Source organism: Entelurus aequoreus, linkage group LG27, assembly GCF_033978785.1.
Source record: "Entelurus aequoreus isolate RoL-2023_Sb linkage group LG27, RoL_Eaeq_v1.1, whole genome shotgun sequence".
NCBI lineage: Eukaryota > Metazoa > Chordata > Actinopteri > Syngnathiformes > Syngnathidae > Entelurus > Entelurus aequoreus.
In genome coordinates, this window is record NC_084757.1 from 20,348,964 (window position 1) to 20,374,931 (window position 25,968).

The following is a 25,968-nucleotide window of genomic DNA, read 5'->3' on the forward strand; positions in this document are numbered from 1 at the left end:
ATGTGTTACATCAACGTGGCTTCATAGTAAAAGAGTGCAGGTACTAGACTGGCCTGCCTGTAGTCCAGACCTGTCTCCCATTGAAAATGTGTGGCGCATTATGAAGCCTAAAATACCACAACGGAGACCCCCGGACTGTTGAACAACTTAAGCTGTACATCAAGCAAGAATGGGAAAGAATTCCACCTGAGAAGCTTCAAAAATGTGTCTCCTCAGTTCCCAAACGTTTACTGAGTGTTGTTAAAAGGAAAGGCCATGTAACAGTGGTGAACATGCCCTTTCCCAACTACTTTGGCACGTGTTGCAGCCATGAAATTCTAAGTTAATTATTATTTGCAAAAAATAAATAAATTTTATGAGTTTGAACATCAAATATCTTGTCTTTGTAGTGCATTCAATTGAATATGGGTCGAAAATGATTTGCAAATCATTGTATTCCGTTTATATTTACATCTAACACAATTTCCCAACTCATATGGAAACGGGGTTTGTATTTGTGTTGTAGCATATTGACCAAATTTCAATTGTCAAATCAACGTCAGAACCCAACATTGATTAAAAGTTGTCAAAAAGCATGTTGTTTCACAACGTTATGTTTGAGTTGCTCAACGTCAGGACCTAATTCAGCAAGTCTTGTGCCTGCTGTGATATATGTAAGATTACAACGGTTTCATCATGATCATTACCTTTTATTTGCTGATTGGCTGGAGGAAGTCACATGCTTTTGCTGCCTTGTAGTGATCAGTGGCGGGCCGTGCGTTTCCCACCTAGGCCTTCAGTGATGTCGGACTTCAATGATTACCTCTCAAAATAGCATAATTGATGTCACCACATGACCATTGCTGGAGAAATACTATACAGAAACACATTTACGCACTACTGGGCATTGAATCACCTCAACAGTGTACAAAATGGGTTATTTTCTGGCGCATTTAAAAATCAATAAACCAGCAGTCTGCAATTAAAACATATCTTATGTGGTACTGTCAACATTTAAATTGCAAAAAATATATTCAACGTGAAAAAAAGTCTGGATGGTGTTGCCTCTGTTTAGAATAACTAAGTTACGTTAATATTTCACATTTTTGTGATAGAGCGTTGTTTATCTTTGTGTGTGTGTTTGTTGTGTGCCTGAGCAGAGGCAGTGGTGATAAGCATTGTCGGGAATACGCGGAGCAATTTCCTGAAACAGAAAGGCGCTATGAAGGCTCTTTCCTCACCGGAGGACGTGTGTGCGTGTGTGTGTGTGTGTTTGTGTGTGTGTGTGTGTGTGCTAGTAATAAAGTGGTTGTCATATCTAAATGTTTCATCAAATGACAAAAGACTGTAAGGTACATTTTTGTGTATAAGTCCCAGCATTGTGTTGTGACCCAGATAGTTGATGTGTAACATCGTCACATGACCTGCTGTAGGTCTGCTGGTCTTTTAGTGGAGATGGCTGGATCGGGGGTCCATTTGTCAAAGAGCATCCTTCATCATTTAAGGTGTGTGTATGTATGTGTGTGTGTGTGTGTGTGTGTGTGTGTGTGTGTGTGTGTGTGTGTGTGTGTGTGTGTGTTTGTGTGTGTGTGTGTTCTTGTATTTATATCCTTCTTGAGACATCAACAAAGAAAAGTACCGTCCATATGACAACCGGTGAACAAGTTAGGACCGAAATCATGGTCCCAATACCGAAAACCATTGCATCTAATAGAGAGCCAAATAATAGAGTCTGTGAACATTGCTCCAAAGTCAGGATTTTTTGTTGATTTAATGTGAAGTGAATTATATTTATATAGCGCTTTTTCTCTAGTGACTCAAAGCACTTTACATACTGAAACCCATTACCTAAGTTCCTTTTATTTTTTTTATTTTTTTTTTCAACTAGTGCTGTGACTAGGATGGCAGAAGCGAAGCGGGGATCGAACCTAGAACCCTCAGGTTGATGGCACAGCCGCTCTACCAACAGAGCTACGCTCGTGCATACAAAAGTAAACATTGACAGGTGCAAAGGCAGCAATATATGATAAAACAAGACGGAAGCCAAAGAAGGACTTCCCTATTCATCCCCGAAAAAACCCGCCAGGTGAACAGATGATTTTTCGACTTCCGGTGCTGACGTAAGACAACCCGCGTCCCATATATGACCATAGGACTAAGACTATAGTGGCCATCAACAGTTAGCTTCTACAGATGGGTTGCCCAAAGTGCGGCACAGGGGCCATCTGTGGTCCGTGACTAGTTTTATCATCGGCCTTAAGCACATTACAAAAACAAAAAATAGAGATCTCGTTTGCACCCCTGGTGGTGAAATCTATCAAAATTAGGGTGGTCCCAAAAAGGACGGATTTTTCAAATTGACTGTGTTGGTTTTAAAAGTGCTCCCCCTCTGGTAAACATATGAAATAACAAGTGTGTCTAAAAATATGAAGTGCTCCCCCTGTGGCCAACATATGTAATAAGTGTGTGTAAGAAATTAAAATGCGCCCCCTTTGGCCAAAATGTATTTTAAAAAATAAATATGTATATAGAGACATACTGTAATAACTTGCAGTAAATAATGAAGATTAAAAACCAAATACAAAAAAAATAAAATTAAATTAAAAAATACTAAAAGCTTACTTGTTAGTATGTATATATTATAAATGTTGTAATTACAAATCTTTATACAGTATATCTAGAAAGGGTGGTCCTAAAGAGGTAGGCATTTTTCACAGGTCTCAAGAAGGTAACAAATACAAGAGTGTGTGTGTGTGTGTGTGTGTGTGTGTGTGTGTGTGTGTGTGTGTGTGTGTGTGTGTGTGTGTGTGTGCCTTCACATCACAAGGGAGGATCTACCTTCCTATTACTGTAGCTACTGGACCTTCAGATCCCGTAAGTGTAGCTCGTGGTCCTTGCAGTACAATCTGAACCAATTTCTATTTATTTCTACAAGCTAATATTGTAATAAATAAATAAATAGTCAGACAGTTCACATTTTCCAGCCTTTTTTTTTAATTTATTGACTTTACACTTATTTAATTTTGGTACAAAAAAGGCAACTTTCTCATTCAAAGTAAACATTTTATAAATAAATAACGATATAAATTAATGAACAATTTAATTAATTACTTCAGGCTGTAATAGTAATTAAAAAAAACCCCATTTGTATTATTTATTAACTAACTGACAGTCAAATACACATTTTATATTATACTAAAACATATATGAAATAAAAAATATATTTCTGGTTTATTTCCTTTAATATTAAAATGAATAAATATGACAAACTAAATATACGTAATATTTCCTACCTTGATCAGTCCTTCCAGTATTTGTCTGTCTTTTTTTGTGTGTGATTGTTTTGGACGGAATTTGTGGGAGCTTTTCCAGCTGCAATGTTTCGAGGTTTACTTTTTTGCCAATAACATTTAATTTATTTGTGATTTCATGAATTGTTTATGTTTTAAGTGTTCCTTGTAAACTTAACCTCGAAAAGCACAGGATTTCAACAACAATTGAAAAACAAATAAAGTTTTGACGATATATTTGTTTTTTTAAATTTTTTATTTAGTAGACACTAGATGGCAGTGAATGCATACTCAAAACACATTTTCATATTATCAATCAATCAATCAATCAATGTTTATTTATATAGCCCTAAATCACAAGTGTCTCAAAGGGCTGTACAAGCCACAACGACATCCTCGGTACAGAGCCCACATACGGGCAAGGAAAAACTCACCCCAGTGGGACGTCGGTGAATGACTATGAGAAACCTTGGAGAGGACCGCATATGTGGGTAACCCCCCCCCCCCTTCCCCCCCCTCTAGGGGAGACCGAAAGCAATGGATGTCGAGTGGGTCTGACATAACATTGTGAAAGTCCAGTCCACAGTGGATCCAACACATTACTGCATTGTTTGACATTATTAATAAAAGTAATAATTATAATTCCAAAACCAGTGAAGTTGGCACGTTGTGTAATTCGTAAATAAAAACAAAATACAATGATTTGCAAATCCTTTTCAACTTATATTTAATTGAATAGACTGCAAAGACAAGATGTTTAATGTTCGAACTGAGAAACTTAATTTTTTTTTGCAAATAATCATTAACTTACAATTTAATGGCAGCAACACATTGCAAAAAAGTTGGCACAGGGGCATTTTTACCACTGTGTTACATGGCCTTTCCTTTTAACAACACTCAGTAAACGTTTGGGAACTGAGGAGACCAATTTTTGAAGCTTTTCAGGTGGAATTCTTTCCCATTCTTGCTTGATGTACAGCTTAAGTTGTTCAACAGTCCGGGGTCTCTGTTGTTGTATTTTAGGCTTCATATTGTGCCACACATTTTCAATGGGAGACTACATGCAGGCCTGTCTAGTACCCGCACTCTTTTACTATGAAGCCACGCTGGCATTGTCTTGCTGTAATAAGCAGGGGTGTCCGTGATAACGTTGCTTGGATGGCTACATACGTTGCTCCAAAACCTGTATGTAACTTTCAGCATTAATGGCGCCTTCACAGATGTATAAGTTATCCATGCCTTAGGCACTAATACACCCCCATACCATCACAGATATAACAATATATAACAATCCGGATGGTTCTTTTCCCCTTTGGTCCGGAGGACACAACGTCCACAGTTTCCAAAAACAATTTGAAATGTTGACTCGTCAGACCACAGAACACTTTTCCACTTTGCATCAGTCCATCTTAGATGAGCTCGGGCCCAGCGAAACCGGCGGCGTTTCTGGGTGTTGCTGATAAATGGCTTTCGCTTTGCATAGGAGAGTTTTAACTTGCACTTACAGATGTAGCGACAAACTGTAGTTACTGACAGTGGTTTTCTGAAGTGTTCCTGAGCCCATGTGGTGATAACCTTTACACACTGATGTCGCTTTTTGATGCAGTACCGCCTGAGGGATCGAAGGTTCGTAATATCATCGCTTACGTGCAGTGATTTCTCCAGATTTTCTGAACCTTTTGATGATATTACGGACCGTAGATGGTGAAATCCCTAAATTCCTTTTTTAACAAGTATATTTTTGGCCACATTACCCACAGTTTAAACAGTGACACTGTGTTTGAATATAGGAACATTTCTATGAGTGATAGAAACGACAGAGTAAGACGGTTCTGTCTTAATTGTTTATTTTGGCGTCGTCTACGCTGACAGTAGTCCGATTGTAACAACTTCTATTGAAGTCCGATAAACATTTGAATAACGGCTCTAGTCACGCCATTACAATATTTAATTAGGTGATTATTTGGCGTACCACCAGACGGTACCACAGTTTGAGAATCCCTGCTATAAATAATGTTAAAATTAAACATATATTATATATGTTATTATTTTAGATAGTATTTCACATTTTAATCAATAATGGAACATACATTTGAATTATTTTCAAGCTTTAAATTTCATTGTTTTTGCATTTATGTAATTTGGGCAGCATAAGCCCTCCATAGAATACACATAACACAGCCCTCAAAATCATCCATCCATCCATTTTTTTTTATACCGCTTATCTTCACTACTGTCGCGGTCCTCAAAACAATACTAAAATAAACTCATTGTTGATCGTGATTTCATATTTAAAATAATTAATGGACCTTTTAACTGAATGCTAACCTCCTCAATAATCTTTAACTTTTTTCCCCACCAGATCTTCCACATGACCTATGACCTGGCCAGCGCTGTGATGCGAATATTCAACCTGATCGGGATGATGCTACTGCTGTGTCACTGGGATGGCTGTTTGCAGTTTTTGGTGCCAATGCTGCAGGACTTCCCCTCGGACTGCTGGGTGTCCCTCAACAAGATGGTGGTGAGTAAACACACTTTCATGCCGTTCTTTCATGCACGGAACAATGAATTCCTTATGAAACTTGAATATTATTATTTAGGTAAATAATAATTCCTGAGGTATTTCAGGCTAAAATGGTAAGTTAATAAGTAGTGCACCCTAACATCATTTATTCGTGTCTATGAATACATGCAGAATGATAAGTATATGAGTTTAAATTAGGCTCATGGCTGCACTAATTTGGTCCAACAAGAGACTTTGGCAGAGTTAACGAGCACTCTCAGATGAATAGTAGAAAGTGCATGTTTTTTTGCGTCTGCCTCCAAATTCTAATTGGGACATTTTTTTTTACTCCTTCAAATGTTCACACACACACCAACTTAGTGGAACATTGGCTGCCATTCATGCTGCTGCTGCCATCGTATACTTTTATTGCAAAATCTGCACATTACATCTCCAAAAGTTTGAACACCCTCGTGCATGTCGTCTTCAACTAAAGCTCATTTCAGCAAGTAAAGAAAGATGTTTGTGCACCACTTTTAATTTTTATTCAAAATAGAGGGCATAATTTCACCACAAGAGAGTTTTTAGTACAGTAGTACAGGAGTTCCATTTGTTTCTAATATTCTGACATTTATTATAACATTGTTATATGCTCACTATGCTACAACCTGTCAAAAAAACAAAACAATTATACTTGTTTTTTTCTTTTGACTCTTTTATAAAAAATAAAATAATTTCATGCTTTTCATATATAAAGTATACTATTACTGTTTCACATTTTTTTTTATTTTTCACTAGTCACAACTTACAACATGACATTTTATAAATACAGTATAAAATAACCAAGAAAATAGTCATATAATAAAATATTGTTAATTCTTAATAGTGTAAATGTCTGAAATACGACTAATTAATTATTTTATTAATATCTTCTTTAAAAACTTTTTTTTAAATATATTTTTTAATATCTATTCTTGCTCTATTAAAATACACATTGTTTTGTTTATTTTTTCAATATGATCCTACTTTGTGGCAATCACGATTATTATTATTATTATTATATATTGGTGCGAATCCAGAATTATTTTTTTTTACTTCTGTTATTGTATATCCATCCATCCATTTTCTACCGCTTGTCCCTTTTGGGGTCACGGGGGGTGCTGGAGCCTATCTCAGCTGCATCCAGGCAGAAGGTATAAGTTTATTTTTTATAATAAAAAAAAAAAATCAGAATAATTACTTTCTAAAATTTTGATTGATTTTTATAGATCACTCGCTTGCATAAAATTTGCTTAAGTAAAGACCCCAATATTTTTACACAAAGGCAATTTTATTGTTAGAATGTCACACAGGAACGTTTTTAAACGTTTTACTTAAATGCATCCATCCATCCATTTTCTACCGCTTGTCCCTTTTGGAGCATGTCATTTATTTGCAAAAAACTTTTTATCAAAGGGTTTTATCAAAAGTTCTTTCAGGCTGCATTTTGGAGTGAAATTTGCCACAGAGCCCAACAGTCAGAGTCTCCTCACTCATTTTTGTTCTGACGTATGCATTGCTCTGATCACTGATTGTATAGCACTTAAGGTAAATAAGCTTAAACGGTCAAAATAAATTGCATGATTTATCTGTTGTTACGACCTGGTCGCATCGAGGTGCGGTGGTGTTCTCCCAATGATGCAGACGGGCTCGGACACAGCTTGCAGGTAGGAAAATGATTTATTTTCACAAATCAGACAGAAAAAAACAAAAACGACTAGCATGGGAGCTAGCAAGCAAAATAATCTAGCATGAGAGCTAGCAGGAAGCAAAGTGGTCGTAACTTGTTGCATGAGAACAAACTAGGAAGCCAGGCAGAGTGCTGCCCGGGCGAAGACTAAATAGCCCTCTGATTAGCGCTCGGGCAACAGGTGCGCGTCCCGAAACGCTAACCAGAGGCAGGTGAGCAAAAATCTGCCGTCATGGCAACAGAAACAAAACACACGTGACACTAAACTGTAAACAAACTGATCCGAGCAGCGGATCCTAACAGTACCCCCCCCTAAAAGGACAGATTCCAGATGTCCCTTGAAAACAAAAAAACAACTGGAACCCAAAAAAAAACAAGCAATAGTTCACGAGTCAAGGGCGGGCGGGGGGGGGGGGGGTGACTTGGTGGTGGGTCGCCAGGCCACGTGTCCCCGAATCCACCGGGGAAGGGTCAGGTGGCGGCGGCGAATGGAACGCCGCCGCCGCGGGCGACCACGGTAAGGCCACATTCGTGGCCGCCGAGAAGGTGGGCGTGAGTGGCGCCAGAATTTCAGCAGCCTCTGAGTCCTGCAACAAAGTCTTGGATGTTGCTGCTGTTTGCGCCACTGGCGTCCATTACCTGACCTCTGAGTGAGCCGCTTGCGCAGCCGGACCACTCGAGGTCGCTGAGACGTCGCCGTGGCAGCCGTAGGTGTCGACGTCGCTGTCGTGGCAGCAGGAGTCGCTGTCGTGGCAGCCGGAGTCGCTGTCGTGGCAGCCGGAGTCGCTGTCGTGGCAGCCGGAGTCGCTGTCGTGGCAGCCGGAGTCGCTGTCGTGGCAGCCGGAGTCGCTGTCGTGGCAGCCGGAGTCGCTGTCGTGGCAGCCGGTGCTGGTGCGAGAACCAGCTGTGGTGCAGGTACTGGTGTGAGAACCAGTCGTGGTGCAGGTACTGGTGCGAGAACCAGCCGCGGTGCAGGTACTGGTGCGAGAACCAGCCGCGGTGCAGGTACTGGTGCGAGAACCAGCCGAGGTGCAGGTACTGGTGCGAGAACCAGCCGAGGTGCAGGTACTGGTGCGAGAACCAGCCGAGGTGCAGGTACTGGTGCGGGAACCAGCCGAGGTGCAGGTACTGGTGTGGGAACCAGCCGAGGTGCAGGTACTGGTGTGAGAACCAGTCGAGGTGCAGGTGGCCTAGCCGGCGGTTGCGGCTTAGCAGGCCGAAAAACCGGTGGTGGCGGCCGGGCAGGAGGTTGTGGCTTAGCCCGCCGAAGGACAGGTGGCGGTGGCCGAGCAGGAGGTTGCGGCTTAGCACGCCGTTGTGCCACCCCACTCGCACAGCTCCCAGTACTAGCCCCCCCCTCAAAAAGCGGATCCCAGACGCGTTCCTTGCGGATTGGAACCGTCTTCAAGGGTGGGTGGAGGGTGGTCAGGGGGAGGGCAGAATCCTCTCCTCTAAATTGTCCAAAATGTCTATTGTCACCCCCCACTTGAGACTGGGACTGACTAGATTTAGTCCTTAAAAAAATGTCCTGATAATGTTTTATTGCAGAATTAAAGTCACTTGAAAATGGCTGGCAGGAAGAATTGACATAATGTCTAAAAAAGTCTTTGTCTATGACGTCATCCAAAATGGACGGGACAACGTCATCAAGCGGCGTGTCATCAGGGGGTGCCGACGGAATGATGTCATAGCTGCAGTCCCAGTGATTGACAGGCCAGTCATAACAATCATCGGTAAGGTAGTTGATGGGATTAACAGACCTTTGAAGAGGGAAATCTTGGGCTGAATGTAGCTTGCTGTGTACCGGTGGAGGAGATTGAGGGAGTGGCGCGTCTTGGCAGCGAAGTGAAGACCTCTTGGGTGGCTTCCGTCTTCGCTGACGCGTCCGGTGGTGCGGAGGTGTGGCGATGTCCTCGGGCCAAACGGAGTGGATTGGGACCAACTTTCCGTTAGGACCCCAGATCAGGTCCTGGCGCTCCGAGGGGGAATAGCGGAGAGTCTCCGCCTCCATTGCTCGCAACACCATCCACGCACCTTCGTCCATCTCCTCCGACGTGCTCGTTGCGGGAGAACTTCTTGCTGGCTTCCTACTGTAATGACCGGGTCGCATCGTGGTGCGGTGGTGTTCTCCCAATGATGCAGACGGGCTCGGACACAGCTTGCAGGTAGGAAAATGATTTATTTTCACAAATCAGACAGAAAAAAACAAAAACGACTAGCATGGGAGCTAGCAAGCAAAATAATCTAGCATGAGAGCTAGCAGGAAGCAAAGTGGTCGTAACTTGTTGCATGAGAACAAACTAGGAAGCCAGGCAGAGTGCTGCCCGGGCGAAGACTAAATAGCCCTCTGATTAGCGCTCGGGCAACAGGTGCGCGTCCCGAAACGCTAACCAGAGGCAGGTGAGCAAAAATCTGCCGTCATGGCAACAGAAACAAAACACACGTGACACTAAACTGTAAACAAACTGATCCGAGCAGCGGATCCTAACATCTGTGTGTACATGATTATTGCGGTACATTTTTGTGTATAATCACATGAGTTAACTTGTTAATCTTGACAGCCATAATGTATATCGTGTATTTACCGTATTTTCTGGACTATAAGGCGCACATAAAAATCCTTGTTTTTCCTCACAACTCGACAGTGGTAAAAATGCCCCTGTGCCTTATAACCTGGTGCGCCTAATGTACGGAATAATTCTGGTTTTGCTTACCGACCTCGAGGCAATTTTATTTGGTACATGGTGTGATAAGTGTGACCAGTAGATGGCAGTCAAACATAAGAGATATGTATAGACTGCACTGTGATGGCAATATGACTCAAGTAAACACCAAAATTGTATATGTTCCATTAAAAATATAGAACATTACACACGGCGCTCAAAAATCCATCAAAATGTTTTAGTACGACTTTGGTAAGCTAGGAAGCCCCACCGCTTGATGGATTGTCGGCGCATTAAACATACGAGTATTATTATGGTGTGTGTATAACAGGGGTGGGCAATTCAATTTTACCGGGGGCCGCATGAGCAACCCGAGCACCGCTGGAGGGCCACATCGACAATATTTCAATTAAATTTTGCTCAATATTATTTTTGATATATACCGTAAGATAAATAATATTAATAATAATAATACTTTTATTTAACCTAACTTGACTTTATACCAAAAGCACTGCTTTGGAAATCATTTGTACCCCTTTCAGAGATCACATTTAGTTCCCCTTAAACATCCTCATGTTGCACAATGAAATGTAAGCATAGGATGAAGTGTGCATTCCTGTAACTTTCTCTAGTAACAGCATTCCATGATTAATATAAATAAATTAACATTAATAATAAATTACAGTAAAATAAGCACACATATGACTGAGGAGTCATAGTGTAACTTTGTGTGGTGTTTGAGTTGTCCGACTTTTTGTGTGGCCATACACGCACCAGTGGCTTAGTGGTGTGCGTGTTGGTGACAGATGACAAGTTGGTTTTGGCCTGGTTTGTACGGCAGAAAATGACTAGTTTTTCCAGATAGAAGTGTTTGACTCATGTTGTTGGTGTGGTTATGGCCGAATATAAACAGTTTTGCTCAAAAATGATCGATATAATTCCTGTCCCCGAAGCATCTCGATAGACGTTACAATAATTGAACGGTGTTCAATTGAACGGTGTTGACGAACACTGTTAGAGCCGCTTGTTGTCACTGTCACTCAGAGTTGCAATGCAAAATTACACAGAATAAATGTGTTTATTTTGTTTAGAATTCAGATGGGTTTGATTTGGTGCGCGGCATATATTTGCTGTGCGCAGAGGACGCTTGAGCAGTGCGCAATTGCGCAGGCGTGCACCTTAGAGGGAACGTTGTTTGGCAGTCCATGTCTTGTTGAAAACACGCCATTCTTCATCAACTTTTCTATTTTTAGCATCTCGGGTGTAAACCGTGCATCACTTGTCGCTGTGCACCTTCACTCACAGGTTACACACGGACATACGCCCATAAATAACACTTTTCAAAATAAAAGCAGCACAGTTGTATTGCACGCACGACATAGATGTTTTTTCAACTTTATTTTGTAGTTTGTGATTGCAGCTGTTCACATTCACTCACAATCACGCACACGCATACGTCCACACGGAAGTAATACAAATAACGCTTTTCAAAACAAAAGCAACACCGTTGTATTGCACACTCGACAGATACTTCTTAAAATTTATTTTGTAATTTATGATTGGCCTCACGCGGGCCGGACAGGGACGCACAAAGGGCCGGATGTGGCCCGCGGGCCGCAGAATGCCCAGGTCTGGTGTATAAGGTAAGACATTATCTGGCGTCTTGCTTCGCAATATTATGCAAAAGTAACTTTTCCTACCTTCTGATCTGTATTTGGGATCTGTATAAATCCTGAAAAATTGCGCGCGTCTGCCTGTGTAGTCCGTGCCGACACCGTAGTCATTAAGCTTAATCTTTTTCTCTATCTTCTTGTTATGGGACATTCATCCTCCGCTGTTGCCATTTCTAATATAAAGTAGAGTAAAGTTCTTACTTATATCTGTCAGTAAACTCGCCATGAAAGGGCTAAAACATACCGGTGTAGTGAGTTTACATTATTCACCCAAGGAACTTTAGTTATTAGAGAGTTCCGGTCGGACAGTTTTTCAGGGGACACATTTCCAGCCTTGTTGTTGTTTCCGGATGAAGAGATTCTGCTCCGTTATTGATTTAAGTAAAGTTTGAATGTCATTAAAACAGTTAGCTCCATCTTTTGACACTTCTTCCACTCCCGTCCTTGCACGCTACACCGCTACAACAAAGATGACGGGGAGAAGACACTGCCGATGGTGAGCCACGTAAATAAGACCGCCCACAAAACGGCGCATCCGGAAGCGACTGTCAGAAAGTGGCTTGAAGATGATCTGTAAAACATAATCTATGCAACATTTTGATCAAAGAACCACCATTACATGTTATGTAGACCACAAGGAAGTGTTTTACATATAGAAAAAAATAAAAATAAAATATGACTCTTTTAATGCGCCCTATAGCGCCTTATATATGAAAAAAGATAGAAAATAGACCATTCATCGGCAGTGCGCCCTATGGTCCGGAAAATACGGTATATATTCACAGATATACAAACATACATCAAATGTGTTTTTTTAAGCTATTGTATATATACTTAGCAACATTAAATATATTTTGCTTAATAATAAATACCGTATTTTTTGGACTATAAGTCGCAGTTTTTTTCATAGGTGCGACTTATACTCAGGAGCGACTTATGTGTGAAATTATTAACACATTACCGTAAAATATCAAATAATATTATTTAGCTCATTCAGGGAAGTCTGGGTTTCCCTGCTTAGGCTGCTGCCCCCGCGACCCGACCTCGGATAAGCGGAAGAAGATGGATGGATGGATGGATGGACGTAAGAGACTAGACGTATAAGATTTCATGGGATTTAGCGATTAGGGGTGACAGATTGTTTGGTAAACGTATAGCATGTTCTATATGTTATAGTTATTTGAGTGACTCTTACCACAATATGTTACGTTAACATACCAGGCACGTTCTCAGTTGGTTATTTATGCGTCATATAACGTACACTTATTCAGCCTGTTGTTCACTATTCTTTATTTATTTTAAATTGCATTTCAAATACAACACTTAAGACCTTCAGTATATCAGTATGTGGAATTAAATTATGGAATGGATTAAGCAAAGCAATCAAACAATGTACTAATATGATACACTTCAAGAAACTCTTCAAACTTAAAGTGTTTACAAAGTACAAAGAAGAAGAACCATGACAAACATTCTCAATTTATTTCATCCATCCATCCATTCATTCATTCTTAAAGTAATCTTACTTATCTCATCATATGAAATATGACTTACTTCACCAATTATTATTATTAAATTCTTACTATTATTTATTTATTTATTTTTATTGTGATTACTTATGGAGTTTATTGTGAAAAAATTGTGAACAGGAAGTGAACAAAAAGTTTTGCAACTGTTATGTAAAGAAAAGGGGTAGGATAAGCTCTGCTTCTTCCTACTCCTTTTCCAACATGTTGAAAAGAAACTGGAAATTGTGATGTATCATGTTGTATGCTTGCATGTTCGAAATAAACTCAAACTCAAACTCAAACTCAAATGTCTATTCTTGGTGTTGGGTTTTATCAAATAAATTTCCCCAAAATATGCGACTTATACTCCAGTGCGACTTATATATGTTTTTTCCCTTCTTTATTATGCATTTTTGGCCGGTGCGACTTATACTCCGAAAAATACGGTAATGCACTATTGTTAATGACACCATTAGGCAGTGTGTATCTACGAAGGTGTATAGTTTGGTGCTGTTCCAAATTAGGGTAGTTCGGCCTTGGTGGGGGTCCTTGCTCATGTTGTTTGTGTAGTTTGGCCTTGTCATCAATAACATAAACACCTTCCTCTCTTTACAGAATCTTCCATTCATTACCGATAAACAGCAGATGGTTCTTTTTAGATATTTGCTGCAAAGGCGGGAGAACCAGCTCCATGTTTTCTTCTGTTGTTATTTCCCGTCTTAAATGGCCCGCAGACAAACCAAACGGACGCAAAGTAGAACAAATGGAGGCAAAACGGCAACAAATATGGTGTTGAGGGGGTTGAAATGACAACAACTGGAATGCTTGTCTTTTTTTAATGGATCACGGCAGAACAGATGTTTTTTGTTTTTTTTGGCGAGATATGCGAGGCCACAGCTTGTGCTATCATACTACACAGTGGCGCTGGATGCACTTGGCTGCACGCTGAGAGCAGCCTCAGATGTGCACCTGTGTCATCTCCCTCGGAAAGACACGCTTCTCTTTTTGTGCAAAAGCAATTGTTTGGTTTCCCTTTAAAGGCCTACTGAAACCCACTACTACCGACCACGCAGTCTGATAGTTTATATATCGATGATGAAATCTTAACATTGCAACATATGCCAATACGGCCGGGTTAACTTATAAAGGGCAATTTTAAATTTCCCGCTAAACTTCCGGTTGAAAATGTCTATGTATGATGACGTATGCGCGTCACGTCAATAGTTAAGCCGAACTATTGGTACACCATTGAATCCAATACAAAAAAGCTCTGTTTTCATCTCAAAATTCCACAGTATTCTGGACATCTGTGTTGGTGAATCTTTTGCAATTTGTTTAATGAACAATGAAGACTGCAAAGAAGAAAGTTGTAGGTGGGATCGGTTTATTAGCGGCTGGCTGTAGCAACACAACCAGGAGGACTTTGACTTGGATAGCAGACGCGCTAGCCGACGCTAGCCGCCGACCGCACGGATGATCGTGGTGAAGTCCTTCGTCCTTCCGTCGAACGCTGGAACGCAGGTGAGCACGGGTGTTGATGAGCAGATGAGGGCTGGCTGGCGTAGGTGGAGCGCTAATGTTTTTATCGTAGCTCTGTGAGGTCCCGTTGCTAAATTAGCTTCAATGGCGTCGTTAGCAACAGCATTTTTAAGCTTCGCCAAGCTGGAAATTATTAACCGTGTAGTTACATGTCCATGGTTTAATAGTATTGTTGATCTTCTGTCTATCTTCCAGTCAGTGGTTTATTTATTTTGTTTCTATCTGCATTTGAGCCCGATGCTATCACGTTAGCTCAGTAGCTAAAGAGCTTCACCGATGTATTGTCGTGGAGATAAAAGTCACTGTGAATGTCCATTTCGCGTTCTCGACTCTCATTTTCAAGAGGATATAGTATCCGAGGTGGTTTAAAATACAAATCCGTGATCCACAATAGAAAAAGGAGAAAGTGTGGAATCCAATGAGCCAGCTTGTACCTAAGTTACGGTCAGAGCGAAAAAAGATACGTCCTGCACTGTATTCTAGTCCTTCACTCTCACGTTCCTCATCCACAAATCTTTCATCCTCGCTCAAATTAATGGGGTAATCGTCGCTTTCTCGGTCCGAATCTCTCTCGCTGCATTGTAAACAATAGGGAAATGTGAGCATTTGCAGTTGTTCTCTACTAAATCCTTTCAGCAAAAATATGGCAATATCGCGAAATGATCTAGTATGACACATAGAATGGATCTGCTATCCCCGTTTATATAAAAAAAATCATTTCAGTAGGCCTTTAAAGTGCACTGGTCACAACATTAGGTACACTCCCTATCTATTTATGACTCTGTTAAAAAATAAGCATAGATATTCTGAAACATAACAGCACAGATGCCCAAAACAAAAATATTTTGGCCTTAATGAGTTGGAATCGGTCGAGATAAAGTCTCGACTCTTAACAGTGACTCGATGTTTTCTTAGCAGATTGCATTCCCGACCCTTAAAATCACTGCACACTTCTAATGCACGCGTAATCATTCTTCATCCCTTTCACAGTACTGTCACCGTCTAAAACCCCAATTTAGCGTGCCGTTGTCGCTTTTGTTTGAATAATAGATGCAAACACGCCGCTTAAATAATGAATCTCAGTATCGCTCGTACTGTATATGGCGCTTAACGTATTAAAAGTCTACATGGAGCTCTGCCAAGCAAGATAAGCTCTCTGCTGCTGGTTTTAGACTGTCAGGGAGGCTCTGCACCTTGTCACACACACACACACACACACACACACACACACACACACACACACACACACACACACACACACACACACACACACACACACACACACACACACACACACACACACACACACACACACACACACACACACACACACACACACACACACACACACACACACACACACACACACACACTGGCATAATCACACTATAATACATCATAGATGTCCCATACTCCCATTGTGGTGCCAGCTGAATGTATTATCTGCAAATTAGCTGCTCGGCGGAGGAAACCGCCAACAAAGTGAACACGAGAGCTTTTATTTCATTAGCAGACTGCTCATCTCCGAGGAATCTTAGCAATGCCATGCAATGTTTGATAGGAAGAGCGAATAAAAAACTCAAAAGTTTTATAACCGTTAAAGTGCCCCTGCGTTGACAACAATAAGGTTTTTTGACCGACTTTGCTCTAATATTACACACATGTTCTTGCCAGTGCCCTAAAGATAGGTACCGAATTTGGCGGGGAGTCAGCCCAACACTCTAAAATAACAATGGGGTTTGTAATATATTGCTATTTATATATTTGTTATATATTGTATATATTATATAAAAATATAAAATAATTATACATCAGTATATATTATATACTGTATATATAATACAGTCGTGGTCAAAAGTTGACATACACCTGTAAAGAACATAATGTCATGGCTGTCTTGAGTTTCCAATAATTTCTACAACTCTTATTTTTTTGTGATTGGAGTGATTGGAGCACATATTTGTTGGTCACAAAAAAAAACATTCATGAAGTTTGGTTCTTTTATGAATTTATTATGGGTCGACTGAAAATGTTACCAAAGTATACATACAGCAATGTTAATATTTGGTTATATGTCCCTTGGCAAGTTTCACTGCAATAAGGCGCTTTTGGTAGCCATCCACAAGCTTCTGGTTGAATTTTTGACCACTCCTCTTGACAAAATTGGTGCAGTTCAGCTAAATCTGTTGGTTATCTGACATGGACTTGTTTCTTCAGCATTGTCCACACCTTTAAGTCAGGACTTTGGGAAGGCCATTCTAAAACCTTAATTCTAGCCTGATTTAGCCATTCCTTTACCACTTTTGACGTGTGTTTGTGGTCATTGTCCTGTTGGAACACCCAACTGTGCCCAAGACCCAACCTCTGGGCTGATGATTTTAGGTTGTCCTGAAGAATTTGGAGGTAATCCTCCTTTTTCATTGTCCCATTTACTTTCTGTAAAGAACCAGTTCCATTGGCAGCAAAACAGGCCCAGAGCATAATACTACCACCACCATGCTTGACAGTAGGAATGGTGTTCCTGGGATTAAAGGCCTCACCTTTTCTCCTCCAAACATATTGCTGGGTATTGTGGCCAAACAGCTACATTTTTGTTTCATCTGACCACTGAACTTTCCTCCAGAAGGTCTTATCTTTGTCCATGTGATGTCAGATGAAACAAAAATTGAGCTGTTTGACTTAAACGTGTGGACAATGCTGAAGAAACAAGTCCATGTCAGAAATTTTTCTGACATGACATTTTTGGTTCATCTGACATCACATGGACACAGATAAGACCTTCTGGAGGAAAGTTATGTGGATGTAGAAATTATTGGAAACTCAAGACAGCCATGACATTATGTTCTTTACAAGTGTATGTCAACTTTTGACCACGACTGTATGTAAATATTACATATATGTTATATTTTATATTGCTACTATGGTGCATTTTTAGTCTACTTTATACCTGCATTATCCTTTCCATCCTTTGTAACTGCACAACTGTGTGGAACAATTTCCCTTGTGGATCAATAAAGCGTGTCTAAGTCTAAAGAAGAGTCTATCGAACTGTGTGAGAAATTTCAAGTCATGTGGTGTATTTGTCAGAAATTTTTTGGCACAAGCGAATGTTTAGAAAACAAATTCAACCTTTTGTGTGCATCAACTCAGGAGTACAAGAGTGACATCATGAGGTGTCCTATTTTTTTAATCACTTTAGGCTACAGTTTGTATGGTACACACTAGGGTTGTACGGTATACCGGTATTAGTATAGTACCGCGATACTAATGAATCATATTCGGTACTATACCGCCTCTAAAAAGTACCGGTCCCCCACCCGTTGGCGTCGTCACGCTTTACAACACGATTAGCTAGCTAGCGGCGAATGACTATCCACAGTCTGCAGTGTTATAACTCCTTCTAAATCATTAATCCTTGTCTCCATGGAGACAAGTCAAGTACATTTATTTCATGAATCATCCCTGTAGGGCGAGCGATAGCTATATATGCTTTACTACACACTGGAGTCATGACTTTTGACTTGTTAAAATGGTCTGAAGTTGTCAAAGTCAAGACAAGATTGCTCTACGACCAATCATCAACCATTAAGACGACCAACTTAACTTTGAACACACCACACACAAGTGAATGAAGTGCATACTTAGTCAACAGCCATACATGTCACACTAAGGGTGACCATATGAACAACGCCAACACTGTCATAAATATGTGCCATGTAGGGAAACCCCAGTAAACAACAATGATTACTATGATTACGTCAATATTTTTTAGCATCACAAAATCTTCTTTCGTTTTTTTAAAATGTATATTATATTTATAAACTCAGGAAATATGACCCTGGACACATGAGGACTTTGAATATGACCAAAGTATGATCCTGTAACTTCTTGGTATCGGATTGAGACTCAATTTTGTGGTATCATCCAAATCTAATGGAAAATATCTATCAACAGAAGAATAAGTGATTATTACATTTTAACTGAAGTGTAGATAGAACATGTTGAAAGACAAAGTAAGCAGATATTAACAAGTAGACTAATAATTCATTTTCTACCACTTGTCCTTAATAATTTTGAAAATGACATGATATGTTACTGCATATGTCAGCAGACTAATTAGGAGTCTTTGTTTGCTTACTACTAAAATGCAGGTTGTCTTGTATGTTCACTATTTTATTTAAGGACAAACTTGCAATAAGAAACATATGTTTAATGTACCCTAAGATTTGTTGTTAAAATAAAGCCAATAATGACATTTTTTGTGGTTCACTTTATTTAGAAAAGTACTGAAAAGTACTAAAATACATTTTGGTACCAGTACCGGTACCAAAATATTGGTATCGGGACAACGCTGGTACACACACATATTTGCATGCCATATGGGGACCGACTTTGCAAATTTCCATTTTGGGGACCATTGTTACCGTATTTTCTGGACCATAGGGCGCACCGGATTATAAGGCGCACTGCCGATGAGCGGGTCTATTCAGGTCTTTTTTTCATACAAAAGGCACACCGGATTATTAGGCGCATTAAAGGGGTCTTTTTTTTTCTTTTTCTAAATGTAAAACACTTCCTTGTGGTCTACATAACATGTAATGGTGGTTCTTTGGTCAAAATGTTGCATAGATGATGTTTTACAGATCATCTTCAAGCCGCTTTCTGACAGTCGCTTCCGGATGCGCCGTTTTGTGGGCGGTCTTATTTACGTGGCTCACCTTCGGCAGTGTCTTCTCCCCGTCATCTTTGTTGTAGCGGTGTAGCGTGCAAGGACGGGAGTGGAAGAAGTGTCAAAAGATGGAGCTAACTGTTTTAATGCCATTCAGACTTTACTTAAATAAACAACGAAGCAGCATCTTCTCATCCGTGGCTCACTAGTGCAATAACGCCGGAAATGTGTCCCGTTAAAAACTGTCCGACCGGAACTTTCTAATATTTAAAGTTCCGTGGGTCAATAATGTAAACCCACTGAACTGGTAGTTTTTAGCGCTTCCATAGCGAGATATAAGCAATAACTTTACACTACTTTATATTAGAAATGGCAACAGCAGAGGGCGAATGCCACATAACAAGAAGATGGTGGAAAAAGAAGAAGCTTATTGACTACGGCATCGTCCCAGACTACAAAGGCGGACCTGTGCAAATTTTCAGGACTTATGCAGATCTCAAATACACATCATCAGCAGGTACCAGAAAGTAAGAATAGTTGCTTTTGCATAATATTGTGAAACAAAACGCCAGATAATGTGTGCTAAGCATCCGATAGTAATACTTCTCTGACTACAGTAGCCGTAATGGGCCGACAATCCATCAAGCGGTGCGGCTTCAAAGTCGTACTGAAAAATTTCGACAGATTTTTGAGCGCCGTGTGTAATGTTCTTTATTTAACGAAACATTTAAAGTTTTGGTGTTGTTTACTGCCGTCATATTGCAGTCTACAGGTATCTCTTATGTTTGACTGCCATCTACTGGTCACACTTATCATTTCACTATGTACCAAATAAAATTGCTACAAGGTCGGTAAGCACAACCAGGATTATTCCGTACATTAGGCGCACTGTCGATTTTTGAGAAAATGAAAGGATTTTAAGTGCGCCTTATAGTCCGAAAAATACGGTAATTTTGAAAGCATTTTCTAATTTAGTTTTAGTCATAGGCTTTTGACATTTATATTTTAGTTTGAGTCAAATTTTAGTCATCTCAACTGATTTAGTTTTAGTCAACAAAATTACACATTATTTTAGTCGGCTAAAATTACAGTAAATTTAGCCGACTAAAATCTAAAGTATACCTGTAAATAAATAAGACCGCGTTGAAGTTTATTTGAAAGCACCTATATTTAGACTACCAGCAAAGCATTTAACAAAAAAGTAGCACAATCTTGTGTCAGGAATGCTGCAGTTAGTAATTTTTTGCTCCACAATTGCTCAATAAATATCTTTCAGGCACTCTTTCTTTGTTTTTCTGCTACATCTCTGGCAAAGCAAGTATGTACTGTATCTGTGTGGTTTAAACGGAGTCACGATGCATGCCTTCTTCAGTGTTGGCGCTAGGAATTTTCAAAATGGGGTCCCAAGGACCCCATCAAGTCATAAAAATGGGGTCCCACAGTGGATTTTTGGGGTCCCACTTTCTTGTAACCGTTTTGAAAACAAATGATAAATGTATGCATTATCCTGTTATTGTACATCTCACATTCTATATTGTTTTGGAAAAAGGTTGTCATAAACGTTACTTAATTAATTAAAAAAATAATACAAAAGAAAACACATTTTTATGCAAATGTACATTTGTTCATTTATAAACATTCCTTCACCTTCATGGATCTAAACTTTACCGCTGCTGCCCCAAAATGAAAGTTCTCTGGCTGACCAGGACCACTGACACATCTCATCTCTGCATATTTTACTAGAATACCCTTATGGGCATTTCATATATCAAAATCAAGTACCAAACATCTACCCAAACGACCACTTTTCTGCTGCCAAAAATTAATTTGAAGGGTCGGTAAAAAAAATAAAAATCTGCGTCCCGGGACCATGCAGACTTCTGGAAATGCGCGTCCTTTCTGATTTCAATGCGTAGAAAGACAAAAAAAGTGCGTTAACGCCAACATTGCCTTCATTATTCCGGTAATTGGTTTGGGAGTGCGGAAGAACCGGAGGCAGCAAATTACATGGTGGGGCAAATTTAATCCATCCATCTATTTTGTATCACTTGTCTCTCTCGAGGTCACCGGGGGGCTGGAGCCTTTCATATTTGTTAATAAATGTCCACCTCAAATAAATTACTAAATAGGAATCCCAACATCCACATCCTCTTTTTGGATGTCTTTCCGATTTACAATTAAATAAATAATTTTTGGAGGCAAAGAAAATTACTTGATATTGTTTTGTAAAGAAGTAATACGGTAGACTTAAAGGCCTACTGAAATGAATTTTTTTTATTTAAACGGGGATAGCAGATCTATTCTATGTGTCATACTTGATCATTTCGCGATATTGCCATATTTTTGCTGAAAGGATTTAGTATAGAACAACGATGATAAAGATCGCAACTTTTGGTATCTGACAAAAAAAGGCTTGCCGCTACCGGAAGTAGCGTGACGTAGTCAATTGAACATATACGCAAAGTTCCCTATTGTTTACAATGACGGCCGCATGAAGTGAGAGAGATTCGGACCAAGAAAGCGACGATTTCCCCATTAATTTGAGCGAGGATGAAAGATTTGTGGATGAGTAAAGTGCAAGTGAAGGACTAGTGGGGAGTGGAAGTTGCTGTGAGAGCCGGGGGTGACCTGATATTCAGCTGGGAATGACTACAACAGTAAATAAACACAAGACATATATATACTCTATTAGCCACAACACAACCAGGCTTATATTTAATATGCCACAAATGAATCCCACATAAAAACACCTAGGTGTTTGTTATGCTAGCTCCTAGCTACTAGCTCGAGCTAGTTATAGCTCGAGCGGGTAATATGGACGGGATCCCGTATATATAACCCGCCAATACAATTCAAACACCTGCACAACACACACACTCACTCAGCCCAAAGAACCGTTCACCTAACCCAAGGTTCATAAAGCTTATATATTTAACCAAAGTTACGTACGTGACACACACGTACGGGCAAGCAATCAAATGTTTGGAAGCACGCGGGTGGGACCTGATATTCAGCTGGGAATGACTACAACAGTAAATAAACACAAGACATATATATACTCTATTAGCCACAACACAACCAGGCTTATATGTAATATGCCACAAATTAATCCCGCATAACAAACACCTAGGTGTTTGTTATGCTAGCTCCTAGCTCCTAGCTACTAGCTACTAGCTCGAGCTAGTTATAGCAAGCGATCAAATGTTTGGAAGCGTACTCACGGTATCGCGTCTGCGTCTGTTAACGAAGTCAAAGTCCTCCTGGTAAGAGTCTCTGTTGTCCGTGTTCTTCGATCTTGACTGCATCTTTCGGGAATGTAAACAATGAAACACCGACTGTGTTGTGTTGCTGACTTCCCTCGCAAAATACTCCGCTTCGCACCGACTTTCTTCTTTGCTTGCTCAGCTTCTTTCTCCATAATGCAATGAACAAATTGCAACAGATTCACCAACACAGATGTCCAGAATACTGTGGAATAATGAAATGAAAACAGCTATTTCGTATTGGCTTCAATGGGGAAGCCATACCTCTGTTAAACTGGCTACGTCACACGCATACGTCATCCTCCAAAGGCGTTTTGAACCGGAAGTTCCCCGGGAAATTTACAATTGCACTTTATAAGTTAACCCGGCCGTATTGGCATGTGTTGCAATGTTAAGATTTCATCATTGATATATAAACTATCAGACTGCGTGGTCGGTAGTAGTGGGTTTCAGTAGGCCTTTAACTTTAATTTACAGTTGTGTAGATGGATCGATGACTCGCCTGCTGATGTTAATCATATAGCCTCAAAAATCAAATCTGTCCTCTTCAGTTTCTCCCAGGTGTACGTACACATATTACGATGTGGACCATGTTCAATCCATACATTTTTGTTTTGGCGGTGAGATATCAAACTTTTTCACAAGGAAAATCATCTGATTGGCTCTCCTTTGTAACTCTTTCATTCTTATGCTGTTAAAGAGCTCTGATTGGATATATTCTGAACATTTACAAGACAAAATTAAATATGTTTGGATTTATTTCTGTCTTTCTATTTATTCGTTGACTAAAATATAATTTAATTTTGTTATTGTCCTAGTCAATGTGCCTTTGTTTTGATTAGTTATTGTCTTTTGTCTTGGGAAAATAGGTTGTCCACGATAGCTAAGACGGAAATTATTACTCAATTATTTGTGACGATCTGTTTGTGGTTCCTTGTTTGGTCTTTGTTTCCTATCGGCGCTCTTATTTTTGTTCCCCTTCCAGCTTGTCTCCCTGAGCGCTCATTTCCCCTCACCTGTCCCTGTTTTGCAGCCTGGCACACCTGGTTGCAGTTGCCAATCAGGCGGCTAATTATGCCTGCGCCTGTTCCTCAGTGCTCGAGGATTGATTGTTTGGGACCGTTTACATGCACGAATGCTTTTCCCTGTTTGAGATTAATAAAGACTCTTACCTGTACGTCAATCTCCTGTTTCCTGCATCGTGGGGTCACAGAATCCTCAAGCCAGAAAGTGACTTTGCGGGAACCCCTGTCGGCGACGTGGAGCCGTCTTTCTGGACCGCACAATTCCTGGAGGACATGAAAGCCAGGTTTGTGCGGTCCCAACCCACAGCAGGCTCAAACATTCTCCCTGAGACTCTGCCGTGGCCCCGGTGCTCCGCCCGGCTCGGCCATCGTCTCCTGCGCTCCCCCTGGCTCGCCGCCATCTTCTTCGTCTCCTGCTGTGTGACCTCCAGTGCCTGCACCAAGTCGACCTCCGGTGCCTGCACTACGACGACCTCCTTCGCCGGCACCTCAGCGACCTCCCTCGCCTGCACCTTGGCCTGTTTTTCAAGCTCTGGACATGCTTCCAGCCCAGCCACCGACCCCGGTGCTCCACCTGGCTCGACCGCCGGCTCCCGCTCTTCAAGTGGGACTTTCGACGCCTCTTCCTGCCAGTCCGGCGAAGGTTCCCTTGGAGCCCAACGCGCTGTCCATCCTGGCATCCTGTTGGGACGGCAGGGCGGGACGTGTCGCTGTCCCTCCACGTCACTTCTGGTTGTGGGTCCTTGTTTGGTGTTTGTTTCCTGTCGGCGCTCTTATTTTTGTTCCCCTTCCTGCTTGTCTCCCTGAGCGCTCGTTTCCCTCACCTGTCCCTGTTTTGCAGCCTGGTACACCTGGTTGTAGTTGCCAATCAGGCGGCTATTTATGCCTGCCTTGCCTGTTCCTCAGTGCTCGAGGATTGATTATGTTTGGGACCGTTTACAAGCACGACTGCTTCTCCCTGTTTGAAAGTAATAAAAACTCTTACCTGCACGTCCATCTCTTGTTTCCTGCATCTTGGGGTCACGACTACCGCAGCCATGCGAGTTCCCGACAGAATCCTCAAGCCAGAAAGTGACTTTGCGGGAATCCCTGTCGGCGACGTGGAGCCGACTTTCTGGACTGCACAATTCCTGGAGGACATGAAAGCCAGGTTTTTGCAGTCCCAACCAACAGCAGGCTCAAAAATTCTCCCTCAGACTCTGCCGCCAGCCCCGGTGCTCCGCCCGGCTCGGCCATCCTCTCCTGCGTTCCCCCCGGCTCGGCCACCGCCGCCTTTGCAGTCGCCGCCATCTTCTCCGTCCCCTGCCATCTTCTCAGTCTTCTGCTGTGCGACCTCCGGTGCCTGTACCACGTTGACCTCCGTTGCCTGTACCATGTCGACCTCCGGTGCCTGTACCACGTCGACCTCCGGTGCCTGTACCACGTCGACCTCCGATGCCTGTACCACATGGACCTCCGGTGCCTGTACCACGTCGACCTCCGTTGCCTGTATCACGTCGACCTCCGGTGCCTGTACCACGTCGACCTCCGGTGGCTGCACTACGGCGACCTCCTTCGCCTGCACCTCAGCCTGCTGTTCAAGCTCCGGACACGCTTCCAGCCCAGCCGCCGACCCCGGTGCTGCGCCCGGCTCGGCCACCGCCTCCTGCTGTCCTCCTGGCTCGACCACCAGCTTCCGCTCTTCCAGTGGGACTTTCGACGCCTCCTCCTGCCAGTCCAGCGCTGTCCATCCTGGCATCCTGTTGGGACGCAGCACGGGACGTGTCGCTGTCCCTCCACTTCACTTCTGGTTGTGGTTCCTAGTTTGGGGTTTGTTTCCTGTCAGCGCCCTTATTTTTGTTCCCCTTCCTGCTTGTCTCCCTGAGCGCTCGTTTCCCTCACCTGTCCCTGATTGGCAGCCTGGCACACCTGGTTGCAGTTGCCAATCAGGCGGCTATTTATGCCTGCCTCACCTGTTCCTCAGTGCTCGGGGATTATGTTTCTTGCATCTTGGGGTCACGACTACTGTAGCCATGCGAGTTCCCGACATTATTAACACTGTTGGGGACTAGCAGACACAGACACAAACACACGCACACACGTACTAGTTAAATATACACAAAGACAAGAATGGAAAAAAAAGAA

General features: G+C 41.5%; 1 protein-coding gene across 1 annotated transcript in view; it reads left to right on the plus strand.

Annotated features, from left to right (window-relative positions):
- hcn2b (hyperpolarization activated cyclic nucleotide-gated potassium channel 2b) overlaps positions 1-25,968 on the plus strand; it is a 114,851-nt gene that overhangs the window by 30,204 nt on the left and 58,679 nt on the right. Inside the window, exon 4 of the mRNA XM_062039255.1 lies at positions 5,632-5,793. Within this exon, the coding sequence (XP_061895239.1) occupies positions 5,632-5,793 (162 nt within the window). The remainder of the gene's footprint in view (positions 1-5,631; positions 5,794-25,968) is intronic.